This window comes from Linepithema humile, chromosome 6 (genome assembly GCF_040581485.1).
Source record: "Linepithema humile isolate Giens D197 chromosome 6, Lhum_UNIL_v1.0, whole genome shotgun sequence".
NCBI classification, from domain to species: domain Eukaryota; kingdom Metazoa; phylum Arthropoda; class Insecta; order Hymenoptera; family Formicidae; genus Linepithema; species Linepithema humile.
The window spans coordinates 27,413,161-27,434,087 of record NC_090133.1 but is presented as its reverse complement, the minus strand read 5'-3'; the positions used below and the strand labels follow the sequence as shown (position 1 = coordinate 27,434,087).

Genomic DNA, 20,927 nt, shown 5'->3' with positions numbered 1-20,927 from the left:
GAAAATATCATGAAAAATAAATTAGAATAGATAATTTTTATTTAATGAATAAACCTTAGAAGATACATAATATATGAAATTAATCTGTAATACTTTTTTATAATTTTGTCGATATATTTTATGCATTTTAGTATAAATAACTAACAATGACGAATATAAAATTGTACGTACATAAATAATAGAGCGAGATTGAATTATTTAATAACTTGCTTCAGAAATCTTTAATTTAAAAAAGCAATGTATATATCGTTCGTTATCAACTTTCTTGTGATTGTTCTTATCGTTTCAACAAATCACCTACGTCATGTTTTTTAGAGATTTGATCGTTTGAAAACCATTTGTAATCTTTGATAAGTAACCTGCAAAAGAGTTTTCTAACTTGTATCTTGTGTGACCTTTCGTGGCATTTGAGTGCCACTAATTTAACACTATCTTACTCTTTAATATCTTAGAATGCTTGCTTCTAACTTCTTTACTATCATTATAAAATCATAAAAAAGTAGTTTTCGAGCTTAATTATGCATATGTCCAACTATTCACTGTTCTGCAATCGATGTCCCAACCTTTACTGTATATAATACTAATGATAGATTTTCATAATTTGAAATGAAATGAATAGCATCATTATTTATTCATCACTTAGTCTTGATTGAAATAAGTTGCCAATGTGATCGATGAATAGTTTATTTCTTTCTTATAGTATTTATCAGATATATTTTTAACTTTTCTACATCACATACACTCTCTTATCTGTTGCATGTGATACATCTAGAGCAATTTTTATATCACAATCTTTTATTTATCAAAAATCTTAATAGATTCTAGTCAATTTGTGATTTCACATAATTTAGCAAGCAAGCTGCATGTCTAACATGTAGTTAAACTCGGTAATGCTATGTATGAAATTTTGCTATTAGCAACAATGCACAAAATTTGATAACATAAAAAAATTCTATATTCTATTAGAACATTTCTGATAAAAGAAGACTTGGATATTTCTGAAGTAAAAATTGAAGCCTTTCTTTACAGAAAACATAGTTATCAACTGTTGGGTTTTATCAAACGTCGATAAAGTCATAATTTTCAAGATTTATCTTGCTATTTCAACCTTATCAACATAAGATAAAAAAGTTTTCGCAACATTTTTTCTATTCAATACGATTAATTGAATAGACAGAAAAAGAATCTTTTCGAATTGTAAATTTTCTCGAATTAAGAACATATTTTTTTCCTCGTCGCAATATCATTTGGAGATTGAACACATCTTCTAGAACTTTCCAGTGTCCTAGGGAATGCCTATTGTAACGGATGGATGCATCTATGCAGGCTTCCCTCTCCTCAAGAATCGCGCGACTTCCGTTTGCACCACGTGTTTCGGGCACGCCGTAACGTAACGTCATCTGGGTGCGCCTCGGCGAGCGATCTTCCAGCTGAATGTGACCGACCTTGAAAGCTCGTCTGCGCGGTTAGAAAGAGAGGTTGGCAAAAGAGAGAGAAGGGAGGCAAGGCCTCGGTCATGTTACACGTAGTGAATCGTCTATGTCTGTCCTTCTTCGATCAGTAACGTTGCCTGGTGAACCAAGTTCTTTTATCTTATAATTTTCTCTTTAATCGTAAATTTATTATTAATTAGAACGATTGATTGTACTTTCGTATCCAACTTGTATTTTCTCTCTTCCCGACGCAACGTTCATTTCAATACCGACAGGGTTTTCGATCATTATCGTCTGTCTCTCACGTAGTGCAAAAGCGCGTCGTGTATCATGGAGTGTATCAGAGCGCACTCGCCCCCAGCGCGACATCGTGACACGCGGGCCACCGGGTATAATAAGGAAAATAAACGCTGAAAATCCGCAAGAAAGCTCGGGAATTTCGTGGCCCTACCTGCACCCGACGAAACTGGACTTCCGCCGCGTTCTACGGCGGAGGACGTGCGGAAGGTTACGCCACATTGTACGTGGGACATGTTCGCGCGCGCAAGAGAGCGGGTTCGCCGCCGCTGCCACTCGGAGGTGCCTCCTTCGCACCCGAGGGTTCCCGTTATTGATTCGTCCGACGGAAGGTTCATTCGCAAATGTTTCCGCGTCCGCCGATTTGGCCGCCTGCGCATTAGCACACGACTCGGTTAATACACCTCGTCAATTTTTCAGACTCGGTACACACAAGCCGAACTTTGGATTTGGAAAAAGCTACTGTACGGTTAACGGAATTGAAAGAAAGAAAATCAGGCAGGAGAGAGGCACAATAGGCGCGCTTGTTTCAGAATCTCAGGACTGAGTGCTTTGATAGCAGCGGGACAATTTTTGGTATAATTTCAATTTTTCTAATTAGAAACGTTGAAACACACAGAGTGTGCTTAAATTACGTTCAAGCTAATGCTGTTGAATTGTGAATGAATTATGAAAATTATTTCGAGGATAGCAGAAGGTAACAAATGTTTTCAGTTTTCAAGTTAATCTGCAACAAACTGTTATTTCACAAAGCAGAACTTCGTCATTGTTTGCGTATATCTTTCTGTTCGTCGGCGCAATGCGGGGGACTCTTTTCCTTCGCGGCGTATCGACACCGCGCTCTATAAATAACTGTCAGCGATAACATGCGATTTAATGCAATTGCAACATTGTGCCGTGTATTCTTTTTCGGCGATTCGCTTCGTCACTTCTTCATAAAGTTACAAGAGTCATTCCTCGAGTATATATAATCGAAGTGCGAATTTTTCACTCGAATCTCCGTATCTAATAAATCCCGGGCGAATCGGTAGATATTTTTTGTGCGATCTGCAATGAACAATCGACTCAATTATGTAAATCGAACTCCAGACAGCTGCATAAGACAAAATCAATATAGCAATCGTACGTATGCGTAGTAAAGCATTATGTTCCGCAAATGAGTCAAAACAAAATGGCATTTGCACCTTGTATCGCAAAAATCGTGTATTATTTCTAAAAGTGCTTAATTTCTTGCGAAATTTCTCGTCAATTTGTCGCTATAATTTTTACGATATACATCATATCGATTAGTTTTTCTGCAAAAGCATCAGTTTTTCCCGGTAAGGCGTTTCAATCTCATTGATTCTAATGCGAGTGACTGTACTGATAAGTTTCATATATGTGTGCGTATCGAAGGCGTGATTCGAGCGTGCCCGATTCACACGTTTAGTCCTCTCCGGTGAATGATATCACGCGAATTCGCAGTCAAGGACATACAAGTCCGATTTAAGGCAGATGACACATGGACTGAATATCGATCGCTAAGACTGACCTTGCAAACCGCAAATGAAAAAAAGTACCGCGACTTTATTCGTCGAATTTCACTCCCTTAATGTTCACCCTTTAAATTAAACTTCCTCCATAAAGTGCAAGATCGTTCGGAACATTCTAATGCAAGACGTCAAACTCTGCACGAATTGATTGATCGGAAACTTGACGAAACAGTGCAGTAATCATTAAAACACTGATTACGTATTGCTATATATTTGAGAAAATCTAATTCCGAAAAAAAGAAATAGATTTTTTAACTAGTCGTGTCACCGCGTTGAAGAGTTGTTTTGACAAATATTCCCTCGCATAGCGCATTTCAATGAGGAAAGCGACGATTCCGGTCACGCGCCCCATTAAGAAACGTCACAGGCACCTTGCGGGGAATGACCATCTGAGAGGGGGATGTTTTCCGATCGGTTAGTAGGTGGTGGATGTTGGTGGATGAGCGGGGGGGGCTCGACGGGGGCGCGAGCATCTTTCTCGTCACGAAGGGGTAGTGGTGGTAATCGTTACTCCCGTCTGCTGGCCCGTCTACCAACCCTGCGGGCGACGGGCGAATATCACCCCCGCCCCCGGATGGGAGGCATCCGCCTCCATCACCGCCGTGCATTCACCGACCTCGACGACGACGACGACGACGACGACAACGACGACGACGAGAAATATGCACTTCCTTCGGCTATTTGATCAGACCGAGACTTTCGGGATTTCGCGCGATTAGAAATTCTTCGGAATCCAATATCGATTAGTGCGAATTACAAGATTAGTGAAAGAACTTCCATTAACTTTTTAAATTGACCTCAGAATTTCTTCATGTTTTTTTAACAACCATTATAATTCTCGCATTAATATCCCCGTTTTATTGCAGCCATATTTCACTCTGTGAGAAGAGGAGAGAGGCAGATTCGATGGCTTGCTCGATATTACTTGCCCTCCTCGCTCTTCTTTTCCGCTTCATCTTCTCGACAGTTTTCTGCTTCTTCGGCATCGCCGAGAATATCGATCGGTCAAATACAACTTCTAAACAAATGTAAATCGTGTTGCTGTCGTGAGAAACTTACGAGTGCTCTGATAGCGAACTGCCGAAAGATTCTAAAGGTAGCAAACAATGCTATTTCGCATGCCATTTCGATGCGTCGCGATCTCGTTGGCGGAAATATCCTCGTGGCGATCCAATTAGCGACTAACCGACCAAAATAGAGTAGGCATCGTGCTCTTGCACGCGCGTCGAGCAGATTCGCGTGTTCAAAAGCGCCTGCATCGCAATCCGCATTTTCAAAAAGGTCACACACGCATCAAACGTGAATCACCGTTTTTCGCTGAACGAGTTTTTGATTGACAATGTTCGCTTGTAAACGAGCAATTATGTTACGCGGATCGTCGCCTGTGAACAATACTGTCAGCTCGATTCAATCACGTTCGAAACATACATAATTTGAAGCAGATCGATCTTTTCAAATTTCTCTTGTACTTTTAATTGAGATTTCAACGGTATATGATGGTCTACGGCGATTATTTTATTCTAAAATATTCGAATGCAAAATGCACAAAATATAATCGTTGAATAAGAGAGAAATCATTGTTTACCTTAGCGCGATGCTTTTAATGCGATCACCCGCGTTAAACTCGCCGATAACGTTTCATGCGCGATAAATCGTATCAGTGCACCTCGACCCTTAATCTGTGCAATTTACCGAAACAACGTGCTTCGATACTGGTTTTATCGCCGAGGTTACGCCGGGTTTATAAATTAGAGCCCCGTCATCGTCGCGCGATCGATTCGAGGATACCGTAACGAATATAATCAATGATCAAGTCGAAGTGGTTACGCGTCATGTCCGAAAATAAAAGGCGCCCAGACAGGAAAATTATGCAAAATAAGAGGCAGTAAAAATGAAAGCATATATATTTGTATTTTGCAATTTCGCCGATCAAGGATTTGAAAAAAAAAAAATGAAGGATACTCGAGAAAAAAAGATATTCTTAAAAACCGGAACGTTTCATCTCCCTATGAGAGATCTCGAATCTTCCCGTTCCTTCTTGAATGCTCTTGTTTCGCAGACAGGAAAATCTTGTTAGACACGATGATTAGATTTCCAGAAAGGCGGAGGAAGATTGTCTTCGTCGAAAGTCGCGCTACTCCTAGCACTCGCGTCCGTACCATTAATTTCGTGACGCGGCGCGCCTTACGCAGCTTCAGCCTCGCGTGAGACACGGCAATCCGCTGCACGTGCCGTTAGTCATGCGAACGATGAGCTCTCAGTTTTCACGGTCGCAGGTGGATAACGTTCGAGAGCCGTTAAAGGAGGTACTCGAACGTATTACATTCAGAACAGCAGCAGGTCGCTGATCACAGTGAAGTACCGTTAAAGTTACCGATTTGCTTCGATCTTTCATCAATTAATTCAATTGACTTCCGCTCGCCGGGGGGAGAACAATCGCTATTATCGCTTCGTAACAAAGGAATAATCGTGCGAATGATGAATAATCGTGATTCCGCAAATTCGATCCTCTCAACTTTAATGGAAATATTTTTTCACAACTGCGGTTTTTCACTTTTTCAATTTACTTGAGCTCACTTCGCGACATTCGAATACGGCAAATCTCTCATTAGCTCCTTCATTCATCTCGAGACCTGATTTCGGAGCAGATCCGGGCACTTCGTTTTCTGCTTTGTCCGCGAAAGATAAGGAGAACTTGAGCGACGTCAGCTCGACGTAGCCATGCGCGAACCTGCACCTCGCAACGGATATCAGAATTACACTGATACGATATTCTCCCTGAAAATAAGTCCCGGCTACGAGACGAGCTTGACTTTCTCGTCGCAGAATAATATTACAAAACGATACTTGAGGATAATTTTAGCGTTCATTTCGGAAAGCTACGCGATTCTCTCTCGAAGACTTTTAATCGAAGAGTTTAATGATGTCAAAGGATGCGAATGAACGCAGTCCGCAATCTAATTGTCGGACGGATTTTACGCCATTCACGTCCGATTTTATCTGATCACTTCGCTTTCGACGGGAAAGCGGCATCACGCCGTAATTAGATATGGTTGGGAAATTTGGCTCGGTAATATTACTCCGCGGCTAGCTTCGCGAGCAAACTGTTACATTATTTATAACACCATTCATTACGCGGTGGACGCCGTTAATAGCAAGTGAAACTAGGTGGAAGGAAACTTTTACTTCGGAAAGTGCATTTTCACGGTGGGAGGCTCGCAGAGTTATCGTTACGTATTTACAATTATAACCATGCACTTGCATTGCTTTTATCCCAACTAAAAGCGATGCTTGTTAGCGAAGCTAACAGCTAAAGCGCAACCTTTTCTTCAACCGAGAACTAAGCGTTTAAGCGCTAACTTTGTGATTAGACGACAGCGCGAAAACAAAAATGTGGGAACAGAAAAAAATGAGGAAATTAGATGGGTCTCGCTTAAGGGACTTGATTAGATGTGTATTTCTTATCAACATTATATATCTTAACGATCAAATTTTGAGGGAACCGAGTGCTTTCTCGCGTGAATCTCTAGAAATGAATCAAGTTTCACGCATGCGGGAAGCGCGTTGCATCGCGAAGACGACTTCGACTACCAAAAGCCGCGACGGCGGCGTGTTCTATAAATAGAATAAATTTTAAGGACATCCCACGCGTCGCGTGCGACAGCTGCTGCAACTCGACCGCGATATCGAGGAATCGCCATCGTGGATTTTTCGCCGCGCGCGCTTTCGTGTTTCCCCAACGTAACGCATAGGTATGCGACATATGGTCATTACGCACCGTACAAAATGCAGTTATTATCGCGAGGGCGAGTGAAAAAATTGCGAGTAAATTCTCTTGCGCGCTTAAAAATCTCCTTTTCTTACTATTTTTGCCGGTATTCAAGTAAATATTATTTCTCCACTCAAAGAAACGCAAGTACAACTTGTCTGAATTCTGATTCCAACGAATTAATGTATGATAAATCCGTCGTTTCGCCGCGAGTCTTGCTTCGTATCTCTGCCATCGTGAACGTCACGTCTTCTCTGCAATCTTTATCAGTAGGCCCGAATGACAGGCGCGCGCGCGCGCTTCTCTCCGCGAGCCCAGAAATTGCAGCCGTGCGCGCTGTTTTATTCACAAGACCTCGTGAAGTGTGCATACGATGTCAGAATCGATAGGCACGGCCGCGGGAGAAGTTACGTGTGCACTTAAAAAGGTTATGTAAAATTCGTTTGACACGGCAGCCCCGCATACGCATTCTATCTGATTATCGCGCATTACATTTTAACCGGGCAGAAGGAAAAAAGAGGGCGTGAATAGAGAGAGCGAGAGAGAGAAAGAGAGCCATCGGTATTCTCTGAACGCCAGCTGGGCCCAATATGTTGCGGAAACGGACCCCCGCTTATTCCTTAAGCGTCAATCCTCCGATATCCCTTGACGAACTTTCGAGAAGTTCCTTCGTGCGCCTCGCCCTTAATAACCAGATGACATAATTGCTAAGAGTAAAATTAAATGCGTAAATTATCATTTGATTGGAAACCAGTGCGTGAAGTTGTAGAATTGTCTTCTCTCTCGTTCTCGGATGGACAATGAAATAACGACAGTTGCGCAACGTGGATTTTTGTAGAACCTGCTCCGTCGTCGTCGACGATTGTCTTCGCCTCGTCGTATATTCGTTAAAAATTTCGTTTTACAAACTGGACTACTCGAAATTTGTATTGTCCAATTGCGCTCTGTTGAAGAGTATGCATCGGCTGGGCCGGGGACTTATTGATTTATTCCGAGGGTGAACAACCACCACCACTATCATTGCCATCCGCCCTCTCCCCGCGGACGGCCAACGCTCGGGGGCCACACGCGTCATTGTCCTCGACCACTCTCACTATCCCTGGCGAGGTAGCCTTGCGAAATTGCAGCTGATACCGTACCTCCAACAAGTTGCCGGCGAACTATCCAATCATATGTCTGGCGACGCGCGTAATACATATCGACGTATCGATGAAAAAAGAATTGTTTCTACCGGTAAATTCATTGCTGCTAAGAATAAATATAGAAATGTATGGGGAGAATTATATTTGAAAGAAGATCCGGGAATTTTATTCGCTTTCAACTCCTCGTGCTTTCTAATATCGAGAAGTCAACGAACGAAGAGAAAAATTCAAAAGCGCATTGTCAGCTTGACACCGGAAAAATATGCGAATGCCTTATCGTAGTGCGGAGTTATCGTATTTATTTATTTAATTTGCGCTAATTGCGGCCTTATCTCCTCGCGTTCTCGTTACATAATACATGTCATCGGTAATACTCAGACCGGCCTTCACCGCAACCTTGAGCGCTATGACAGATTTACGCACATCTCGCTTCTCGCAATCTTCCCATTCGTAGACGCGGCTCGACGCAGAGAAATCTTATGACTTGATCGCTAAATTTTATGACCGAGCACTCTCTCTTTCTCTCTTTATTCCCCAGGTACGAGCCATCTTTCTTTTTCCGCACTCTCTTCTTTTTGCCTTTTTTTTTCTTTGATCACTATCGTCGCTCTTTCATCATTTCTGTCTTATAGATTTCTATCTTCAGTTGCGACCGTGTGATTTGAACAAAAACACTCGCGCGAAAAAAGTACGCGTGCACGTGTGAAATATTGAAACCGCAAATTGAAATAGTTTTAACGGGGCGAACGCTATTTTCACATAAAATCAATGGAACAAGAAAGCGCGTTTCAAAATGTAGATCCAAATTAGAAAGAAGCGAGAAAGCGTAAACGTTAATATTATTTCACAATTATTGCGAGTGTAATTAAAGAATTATTGTTAGCATTACAAATAATTGCAGTAGATTTAAGAATTTACTGCTAATTATGATTTATTTAATTACAAACGTATAGATATACTCGTGGACTTAGAAGAAAAACATTTTTAAATCGTAGATCATAATGTTTGTGATTTTTAATTTTTTATAATGAAGAATTATTTCTGTGAAATCGTGGAACTTGCTAGGCATCGATTATTGGACTCTAAGACGGATGACACGGAAATGTTAGCATCTTTCTCGCCTCGTGGATCTCATATCCGACTGACCGAGTTACACGCGCAGGGCCTGCGATTTATCAAGCAGAAAACGACCTATTGATCCGGTCGTACTTTCGCTTCCCCAACAATCGATTTTTTGCGTCATTTGACAATACGTTCGCTATGAACGTTTAACACGAAGAGTGAGATTTTTTTTCTCGTTTGGCAGATAGCCATACTTGCTATCAAAGTGTGACAAAATTTCGTACGATTTTTTAGCCTGCTTTGCAACGATAAAACCTGAGAGACAAGCGCCTGCTACGAACAAAGTAATCATTCCATCCCGAATAATTGGCCTAATGCATTATTGCTCCTTGTCTTCCAATCTCATTCATCTGACTCGTTTAAAATCTGCGTTCGTTGGAGAATGCGTACATTCCGATGCGTTATTGCGCTCAGAACGCATAATGTGCGATAACTCCTTAATAACGCGTCTACGATCTTCGATTACTGTGTTTTTCGCAACTGCTGATTCGAACGAAATGTGAAAAAATAATTAAAAGCTTTGCAGTTTCACCAGTGGAATACGTGTGTAAATTTGACATGTGATTATTAACGCAACTGGTACTATATAGAGAGAGGGGCGTTTTTTGCACTGACTTGTGCAAACGAAATTTTGCATGTTGTGCTCAATCATTGTGTATCGTCTATTCGACGCATTTTTTATGCACTTGTTTATCTTGTTATTAGCTGGACTTCTTCATATCTACCGATGGATGTCTTAGATATTATCTTCTCTAATGGAATTTGGTAAAATTCCACTTTCAATATAATATATGTAGCTATGCCTGACGAGTCTGTTTAAAATATATCTTTAATACACACAAACATACACGTGCATACACACATCTTTCCTGTATGTTTCACATTTTTGCACGCGTTTAAGTCCCGTAATAATTTCGAATTTTTCTTTACTGTTGCAGGAAGCGGTAGCAAGGACGGCAAGGGCAGCAAGGACAATAGTTCACCCTCTGGTCCTTATGCTGGTGAGTTGTAGTCATTTTTTATATTTTATATTTTCGATCCAAAACCTTCCAGTGCTAAGACATTATTTTCCGAACGCACAGATCTAAAATGTGAGAAAGCTTCGTAATTAGATATGCAAAACGTTCTCTCTTTTAGATACAAATTTCTTTACGAATTCGATATCACCAACTTGTTAATGAAATACTCTTACGAATATCTACTATGTTTTCTGTGGTGATATTCTGGGATAGCGCTCTCCTTTTTAAAAACCAATTTATTTGCTGTCCACAACGAGAGTTCTTCATCTAACGCTAAGGCGTTAAAGAATCGCAGCGACACGCAGCGCGTCGCGCGAGAAAATAAGTTCTCCGTCCGATTTATTTCGGTCGCGGATCCACGTGAGCAATATTTCGGCTATTTCTTATTTGTCGAGTTTCTCTCTATCTCTCCTTCTCTCTCTCTCTCTCTCTCTCTCTCTCTCTCTCTCTCTCTCTCTCTCTCTGCGGCGGTGGAGTCCGATTCGAAAATAGCCAAGCGTGTCAGCCCTCTGGAAATTAAATCCTCGGCGTCACATCCTCCGGCCGTCTCGGGGGAAACAATGTAGCAAGTCGTCGGAGGCGCGAGCTTGACACCGCGATCATTCTAATGACACTCGGTGCAACTCTCGTGGACGACACCGGCCGGTAACGATGATACGTCGAAAGAGGATCGATTACTCGGCGCCATTAGCGGCGTTCTTACATAAATTCGCTTCAGCCTCTTTACATGGGACATGTACTGAGAAACAGTACTTCCTCTCGACATTTTATACACATTTCGATATAATTATCCGAAGAAAGTTTCGAAAATAACTTGGCTTCGTTCAAGTAGCATTCCGCTGCATAATTTTAATTATTCGAAAGGATATAAAAAAATATTTAGAAGCTAGAAACACATAAAATGTAAAGCGCTACAGTTACGAGTGCGGACTGTCTTTTGCGGTTCTTTTTCTGAAGTATCTCACAGTTATCTCTGATCTTTTAATTGCCGGGACAAACGTCGCGGGAAGGCGACTGTTCCGTCGATATAATCGTACAGTTTCTTGTATATATATTTCCGTGCGTAACCGAATTTAGTGCGGCATCGCGGCGCGGAACAACTATGGGATCATGGCGTTCCAAAATATCGCGGCCCTCTCCGCGCGTACGCTTCCTTCGTCTCCCCCGTCTGCGGATCTAACGGGTCTATTAATATTCGCCGGTTATTTTCGGAAACGAGTGCTTACCGTAGTAGTAGGAAGCCTGCTTTTTAATGTGCATAAAGTTACACGTCCGTGCACCCCGGCATTTCCGAGAGCGCACGATCGCGCTCCCTGCGCGTTAACCGCATATTGCTAACGATCGCTTCGAGAGGATTGCTTCCTGGGTTCTCCTCTGCCATTGTTGAAAACTTATTTATCTTATCCTTCTGCATTTTGTCGAACGAGGAATATGCAACTTTTCCCCCGTTTCTTCCTTAACGAAGAGCAAGTTAATTTTTTTATATACTTGACATATCTTATCATCGATAAGCCGCGATAATTCCGATAGCGATAGTTTCGATTTTGCGAGATTTGCGGCGCGCTTGTCCGCGCGGATATTAAGTCGCGCGAATGCAAATTGTCGAGCTGTCAGTTTGAAACTCGATACTTTCTTAGTTCGAAGATTTTTCTCGGCAAGTCCACTTTTTTCCCTGTTACGCTTGGATGATACGTGAGATGTGGAATTTTCAAGTGAGAAAATATTAATAGCCTGACCGGCTTGGATCGTGGCCAATAATAGCAAAGTCATCCTGTATAACTAGCTTGGGTCTACATACTTACAAGGACTAAACTCTCGTCGTCGTAGAAATTCTGAAATCAAATCCCTCTGACAAAAGATTTTTAATATTAAGCGTGGTCCAAATAATTATGAAAATTAAATAATTAAAAATTAAGCTGAAACTTTCCGAAATGTCTTACGTCTCCGTAGTTGAAAACCGTCCTGACGAAGGACTTGGAAAAAACATCATCTATATTACGGGTATTATATCTCTCCGAATGCGTCATAAATTCCCGAAACCGGTAACTGCCATAATATTCTGAGTCAGCCGAATAATCGATTCCCGCTCTCTGATTAAAAAGTAATTTATCAATACTTGAAGTATCTATATCTTAACTTTTATTCTTTGTTTATCAACGAGATAGTACAATTTATTTCGAGATCTAAAATTATTCTCTCTCTCTCTCGTCTAAATAAAGTTCGAATTTATTAATCAATTTTTTCTGTCTCCACCCGTCGCTTGGTGTCGCGTGCTCTTGCGAAACGGAACTTGCGACGAAGCCTTTCTGCGTTTATATAGAGCGCGATGCGTTCGCTGGCTCCATCAGCTGACAGCCACGCGAGAGCGACTTTACGAGTGGGTGAACGAGGCTTCACCCACCCGGGAGTTGCACGTCAGGGTTTAACGAACCCCGGGGTTCGATGTCCCCTCGAAGGAGTCCGGCCGTGGAACAAGGAACGGTCCCCGGAAAAGCCGGTGCGGGACGGTGAGCACGCACGATAAACACGGGACACTCGGGATACTGCGCGCCGGGAGATCGGACACACCCAAGAGTCTGCGTCTCTGCGTCCTATAGGTACACACTATCGGTATTGATCCGCACGCACGACTCTCCTCCGCGGCAGGGCCATCTTCCTTCCTTCTTTCCATCCCTCGGTCGTTCATTGGCCCGCTCTTGCCAGCACATCGCGCTCTGTTTCTCTCCCTTTTCACTTTCTGTCTCGCTTTTTACCGCTCGATAAGACCCCTTAACGATCGTGGATCAATCACCGTCTCGGAACAGTCTTCCCGGAATATTCAGGTGAAAAATTTTGCAAACTCGAGAAAATTTCCGCGTCGCTGTTTCATGATTCTCTCAGCTCGAGATCTTCGTCTAAGGTGGATTCATAATCAGATAGCCGTTGCCTTGAGAAATATCTCAGTGAAATATTGTGAAGTCGAGGAAATTCCTAATGTTGCGAATCTAGCGCCAAACGTGACTGTCTCGGTTCAAGATGCAGGATTTTCATGCGAGAGAAAGTTCAAGATGAGATTGCTATGTGAAAATCTCTGTAAAGTCAGTCCTACTTTTTTCAAGAATTGAAAAGTTAAAGAGAGTATTAAGAGAGAGTTCTTTTCGAATGTTTTCTGCGTGTCTATTGATTTCAGAAAGAATTCCGTTGTTTAAAGCAGTGAAAACGATACTTAAAAAACCGCAGGGTCAGCTTTACCTTCTCCTTTGCTGAAAAATTGCAATTTTTCTTTAGAGTTTTGAGAAGAATTCTCGAGAATAATTCTATATAGTTATTTACAAGTTTTTAAGTAAATTTCGAAACATTTTTTGTTCTTTAGAAATTGAAAATTTCGTTACTGTATCTATTTTAAGTTGCGAGAATTCTGTTAATTTTTATTTTAGCTACGTAACAAAAGTACTATAATTCGTGGAGCGAGGCAATTGCGAGAACAGCACTTTGCCGGAAATTGCTCGAGTTTATTCAGATGCCCCAAGCGTTTAGTAGATTTTACATCGAGGTAACGCATACAATTAACATGCGGATCAAGCATCTGGTAACCGGACGTCTAGGTCTATGCACGTACGTTACCTTGACACGCTATCGTTTCACAAAGTCACGGCCAATCGAAGAAGCGTACAACGTTCTCTGAGGCCGAACAAGTAACACGTACGATCTCAATGACTCCGACCGATGAAGAGTGTGTAACTGTAATCAGCGCACGTTGTGCTGATTTGCAAATGATTTGCATCGGAGCTCGCCGGCGAGCGTGTATTCATTTCAGCGAACATTTTAGCAGAACAGAAGTCGCGTTATTCAAACGCAAATTTTCAACTTCGATCAATTGTTAAATCATTATATTGATTAATGTCAGAGTTGCGAGAAAGACTGAAAAAAAAAAAAAACGAAACGTTCGTGATTAATATACGAAGGCGGTAATTCCATTCGCGTCTACAAAACGTTGACGTGAGGTCAATAATTTCAACGTCAACAAGATTCCGTGAGAGACAGGTTCACGACACGCAGAGTGCAAAGAGAGAAAAAAAAAACAGCGTCGCGACGCCGGCAACAGGCGTGATATTAATCACGACACCGCTGTTTCGCTTAATCCGGCACGGAAAAGCCGGTCGATGAGGAAACCGTCGGAATTTCTTCTCGACTGTTTGACACACAGCGTGTCTGGAAAAACGCTTTATATTTCGTTGAGAAGAGCATATTTATTTTTCGCATTAAAAAGTTGCATCAATTGAGGCTTCGCAGAATGATCGTTGATATAAAAATTGCCCAAAGCGCACGCATTCGTATTGAGTATGCATTGCGGTAAATGATCTCCTTTGCGTATCCGTGGATCTTCACCTTTTCCTAAGAAATCCTATCGACGAATCGTGTGAAGAGAATATCTCCGTGACGCAGCAGCCATTTATCTCGCCGTCATTTTCAGCCTCGCGCGGAATACGGAGTCTAAGTGTGAGTCATGTTTTTGTCCTACTTTGAAGATGGCTCGTCCGAGCGACTTGAAATCCGTAAAGCTCAAGCGCATTGGCGATAATGCCTTGCCAACTGCGCGTTTATTTCTTTCCAGAGAGGAAGAGAGAAAGAGAGAGGAACCAATCAACTGCTTTGTGATACAAACGAGGAAGGTTCAGTTCATCTATTACAGAATAGTTTATTAAGGGCGTGGAGTTGCTTCGAAGAGGCAACGCCATTTACGATCAATTGGGAGGAGGAGGGTGAGAGGAAATAGGAGATAGGCCGAGTTCGGTTCATCGACGTGTCACATTGTGCCATCTTTGATGTTCGATGGAACAGGAGACGGAAATAGATGGCCCGGCTGGGTCCTTTGTCTGCCGGTTAATGAGCAGGTTCAATGATTTCAGGCACGTGCATCGATTTTCAGACACGACCGCTTTACTCTTCGATCGATTTTGTTTTCCCGGGAGATGGCAAAAAAAAATCGGGGCTAGTTCATCGCAAGGATTTTTGCGCTCGCTCGCTTTGTTGAAGATAAAAATATCTTTTGCGTCGACGAAAAATTTTCGTCAAGTTTTAATAGTTTAGAAATTTGTTAATAATCGACGGAAAAGTGTGACGAATAAAAAACAAGGATGTGACTGTCGACTGCGATATTACAAAATCAATATTGTCACGATGTTCGAACACGACACGACGACATGACGTTCTATGACTTTCGCATGACAGTAAACGCGTCGGCAAATTGATTGTCAGCCGTGTAAGAACGTGTTTCCCGACGGACGGACGGACGGTAACAAAACCGCAGCGCGGCTGCGGCGACGTACTTTTAAACGGGCATGCTTCTCGCTGCAACGCAGCTTCGCGAGCGCAATTTGTCGCTCGCGGCTTTCGATTTCAGTCGCTTCGCACACATCGATCCCGATGAAACTTTGTTGCGCAATCGAAAACTTTTTTTTTTTGTGTTCCGAAACCAGGAGGCAGCAGGAGTGCGCAATAAAATGCGAAATTCCGACGAACAACAAATATTTCGTTGAACGAAACAATGCGTAACAAAATGTCACCGTAATACTTTGCGATATTTGCAATGCAAAGTGTCAATTTCGCGCAAAAAACGTCTGACGCCGAAGACAAATAGCAGCTGAAACTCAGCACTGGAATGGATAACGTTCAGAGCGGGTCGAGAAATCCAGATTGCGAATCCTCTAACCAAGGACGACGCTTCTGTTTCAGGCGCGGAGAGCAGCGACGCGCCGAAGAAGAAGGGTTTTTTCAAGGGCTTCTGGAAGCGGTCGCGTCACTACTCCTTGGAGAACCAATAGCCCAGGTGCGCGAGGGTGACGAGCCACCATCACCAGCGTAACAGGCAGACGCGGCAGCAGCGACAGCGGAGTATCACGACCCTCGCGAACAACCCGTGCTGCTGCATCGTCCAGTAACCCCGATTTACACGGTGTGTCGACCGCGAACCAACCCTCGCCAGCCGGTATCCCTTCACCGATTTTCGCGTTCCTGCAAACACGGAATTTTGCACACGTTTCACCACAGGTCCGATTGATTACGCCAGTATGAACGATCCTCACAACAGCTGAACCAAAATCATTTTCTTTCCGATTTTAATTCCGAACGTTCTTCGAACACTTATAAGCGTGAGTTTGTGAAAAATTATTCTTTAACTTAACTTTATCCTCCCGACAGGTTCTGAAATGAATTATATATATATATATGTGTATATGTGGAACGGTATAATTTCTTCGATTTTTTTGTATATTGTATGTATTTTTCGGCTCTCAACAGCTTTGAGAGCCTCTCTAATTCTTTCAGAGATTTGGCCGGCATGATTTTTCATGCCCCTTCGTAAAAAGGTGAGTCTCTGCGTATTGTTTTGATTCTGTTTTTTTATAATTTGACCTTTCGTGTCCGAAAAATTCTTTCATAATTTCATGTACATATGTCTTATCGAATTAATCTTCTAAGAAGAATTTCTCTGGGAAAGAAACTCTCTCAAATATTTTTTCAGAAGTTTCAGAATTTTTACGCACAAAATAATGAAATATCAATCTTACTTATTAAGCGTTATTAATCAGCTCGGAATTTCGCGCGGAATCGCGTCGCTTTCGCGGGAGAACGTGTCATGGTCCATAGCTACGAAGAGAGTCCGTCGCGGATCGAAACGCTTTTTCGCGTCTTCGTCACGCTGTCTGTCACGCCGCGTTGGGTTTCCACGCCACGCACTATCACGCATAAAGAGATCTGCGATTCGTGCTCGTGACGAATCGCGCACGCAAATGTATATCGACGAGATTCTCGCTAATCGACGAAAATCTATCTGGAATTCTGCAACAGCATTAATTTCTGAACAAAAATTCAGTCAAATTTTAGTGATTTTGAGTAAATCGAGTTTTTCTTGAAAAGAAGCCGACTCCAACGAAAGTTTTTTAACATAGCTTTAATTTTTTATCTGCAAAAGAGGGCCAACGTATAAATTGGCCCTCTCTTTCATCGCAAGTGCCACAATATGATCGCCAATTGTGCTTCGTCGACCGGCGAGATCGCGCGTTTTCATCACACTCGAATCTTCACACCCTCCTTTTGTAATCGAGAAACACGCACGTTGCGTTTGTAGAGACAAGAAACAGAGTAATAAACGATTCAATACACAGAGTATTCGGGGTATATATTTGAGTATACTCAACTTAATATTTTGTGTGTGTGTGTGTGTGTGTGTGTGTGTGTGTGTGTGTGTGTTTTGTGTGTGTGTGCGTGTGCGCGTGCGTGGGGTATCTCGCGAGATAGAAAAAATGTAAGGATAAAAAGCGAGAGTGTGAGAGTGAGAGAGAAACGGGCGCAAATGCGAGGAAAAGAGATAAAAGAGAATATCATACCGCGCATTATTATTGATACGATTGTAAGTTCATAGAATCATTAACATGTTGTAACGTTATTAATAATGGGACAATTATACGCGTGCAGACGCGACATAACACGCATACAAATACACGTGCAAGGACATATACATATACGTACTCACACCTACCACACGCGCGTTAACGATAATAAGAATAATATTATTAATTAACATTATTACCGATAATATATGATTAACTGAAGTTATAGCTGATAAAATGTAAAACGAAAGGAGCCGATGATAAAATGAGATGACGATGTTGATGGTAATTACGATCGTATGTATTTAATAGAGTTTTTAAGTCAATGTGTCGCGTTCATCCTTTCGGATATCTGACAAAAACGAAGAAAAAAAAAAAAGAAAAAACAAAAAAAAAGAACGACCGCCGACTGTAATCGGAAGTCGGTCGAATGCCAAAGATTGTCCCGCGGTGTGTCGATCTCGAAAGAAGCTAGAAAACTTTTCAGCCAGCGTCTTCTCGTATATTTGTAAACTATTTTCTATTTCGATTTCATATATTCGCGGTCCCATGATTTCGACGCTTATATTAGAGACGATTGAAACGCGAAAAGGGGGAGGAGAGAAAAAAAAAAAAGTTGCGTTGTCCTTTTCTAAAATTCACGTCGATCGAGTGCGAACGAAGATTTCTTTTTTCGAACAATAACATTTGGATGTAGAGGATAGAGATCAATGGAAGAGATTTCGGAGGCAAGGGGATATTTAATAGCATTCGGCATTGTCCGCCGTGGAAAATAGCGTCGCTTCAACCGAAGCGGAATGCGTTCCGCTCATCTTTTTTTTTTTCCCCGCGAGAAATTTGTCGCATCTCCCCTCGCCTCTGACATTCCCGATTACTCGTTAAATGTTAGACGAATTTTGAGACGCTTGAGAAATATAATTTATCTTACTAAACGTGTCCTACTTCATTCTTTCTACATTCTTTCCAGCGCTGGTTGACAAAACTCACGCGATTACGGCGCAACCGGTGTTTTTGTCCGTGGAGCAAAAGTCTCGGATAGTCTTGAAACTGTTAGAGCGAGCGATACCAATGACGAGTAATAACGCGCGACCGTTCGGCAAAGGATAATAAGAAAAAAAATGGGCATTCACGGAGCATCCGTCACAGCAAGGTATAAACGTTAATAGCTAACGCTTTTATCGCTCATCATCGACGTTACCATATTTACCGATAAGTTCTTGTTAAAGATAATCTAAATAAGCGTATACGGAGCGTTAATGATCTCGCACTACTTTTCGTAAACTTACTCCAGCACTGCCGCGTCTCGCAGGTCAGATCAGTGAGACATACTTTGTTCCAAAGCAGGGTGAAAATTAAATCATCAGTGAATAAAAATAAGTTTTCCATCAAGATTGTTGGTTGCCAATTCAATATCTGAATTATGAAAAAGTCCGAGTGATTGAGAGATGAAAATATGTAGCGGGAAGAATTCAGGTGACACCGGCGCCTATGAAAAAACATTCTAATCTTTCACAGGTCTTTCAAATATTGGTTTAAACGTCTCTTATCTCGATACTCTTTGTAGGAATTTATTGGAAGAAAACAAATTTGTGGATTTATCGCATTCTTGCACTGAATTCCTCGATTTCGGTGCCGCTGTTTGTCTCTTAGTTTATTTTCACGCCGAGGCTCGATTAGGAAACTAAAGGAAAAGCACGCATGTGCGTTTCTCCACCATCCGCAGAGAATCCGGTGTCATCTGCAAGACGCTGCGAGACAAGCGGCCTCATATTGAGGTCACGTACTGTGATCAACAAGATCATGTTTGCGAGAGATGATCTCTACGAAACAAGAGACTTACGAGAGAGTTCAACGCCCTTTGCCGTAGAATGCGATCTGCGGCGATCACGTTTCATATTCCAACAAAATATAATTCACTTCTAAATTCTAAGGCCGATTTCTCACGAGATTCGAGTCGATATTCACGGCGCAGATCGCAGTCCTCGCCAATGAAAGACACGTCTGCCGGATAGCAAACGAATTATAATGTGATGACTAATATCGCGACGCGAGCGCGGAGTGGCCGTTTCGCTTAGAGAGACCTTCGCATCCCATCGTGGGACAGTCGATGGTCGTTCGTCGTGATTCTCGTCGTCATTTCACATCACGTTTCGCCGCGACAAATCCGGCTGCAGCTGGAAGAGAGCGTTTTTTTTTTTTTTCCGCGGACATAGCAATTTTCGCACGGAGACAGGAGCACGAAAGAGAGCCGACGTTCAAGTCCTTCGGAAGAAGGAAATAGGGAAAAAATCGGAATAATAGGAGTAGTAGCTAAGCACCAAACCACATGCCTTATATACGAAGATCCACGCGCTGACACCATCTCGAAGGCGACTTTGTTTCTCGAATGTTAATCGATCGGAATGAAACCCGTAGTCAATATTAATACTTATAAATCAATTGAAATTTTTTTTCAATAAAATTTTTAATTCAATAAAATTGCAGATCGATGTTTCTCTTCGTTTCAAATGCATTCTGTTCGAAGCGATGGTGTCGGATCGCGAATCTTAGGATACACCTGATCCATAGTTACAAAGCGACTCGGCGAAAGTAGCTCCAATTTCCACCACAACGAACATCAAGATCTACCGAGCGTCACGACGATCCTCGGCGAAGCTAAGCGTGGCCGTCGGGACGCCTTTTGGAAGCCACCACGCTTCGCGTTTCATCGACGGGAAGAAATTATGCGTCTCGCATGTTCGAGATGCGGCAAAGTACGGTTTGGGGAGACTTTCGCGCGTCCTCGTTATGTTATATAAATTTTGGAATTCCACATGCGCACACTTATACTCACCGTATATATACACGTACACAACGTTCACGATAAGAGGAGAAATCTATATATATAAATATATATATAATATATTGTATTATACGTGCTCTCGTAACTTATCTCGCCTACATTATCTAGGTGTAATTCTCAGCGTTAAAATTACAACGCGTATCGACGCACATGTATCGCTACGATATTGTTCAGGCTATGATGTGTCCGATCGAGCGCTCATCTTTGCCGGCGCCGAAAAAAAAAAAAAAAAACGAAATTCCGTCAAAAGAGAAGAAGTTACTCTCAAAAGAGGCATCGTGACAAGATTATTAAGCTAGAATACTGATTTTTCAGGAAAACGAAACCACCGTTTGATTGTAAAAAGGCGTTTCATCTCATTCGATTTTTCCTAGCAAAGTAATACGCAGATGGACTTGACA

At 42.0% G+C, this 20,927-nt stretch overlaps 1 protein-coding gene across 4 annotated transcripts in view; it reads left to right on the top strand.

The window, feature by feature from the left end:
• Window positions 1-20,764, top strand: part of LOC105671270 (uncharacterized) — a 123,179-nt gene extending 102,415 nt beyond the window's left edge. For all 4 annotated transcript variants that reach the window (XM_012365258.2, XM_012365256.2, XM_067357442.1 and 1 more), the window contains 2 exons: window positions 10,234-10,296; window positions 16,030-20,764. In XM_012365258.2, the coding sequence (XP_012220681.1) occupies window positions 10,234-10,296; window positions 16,030-16,118 (152 nt within the window). In that variant the 3' untranslated portion in view covers window positions 16,119-20,764. The remainder of the gene's footprint in view (window positions 1-10,233; window positions 10,297-16,029) is intronic.
• Window positions 20,765-20,927: the final 163 nt, after the last annotated feature.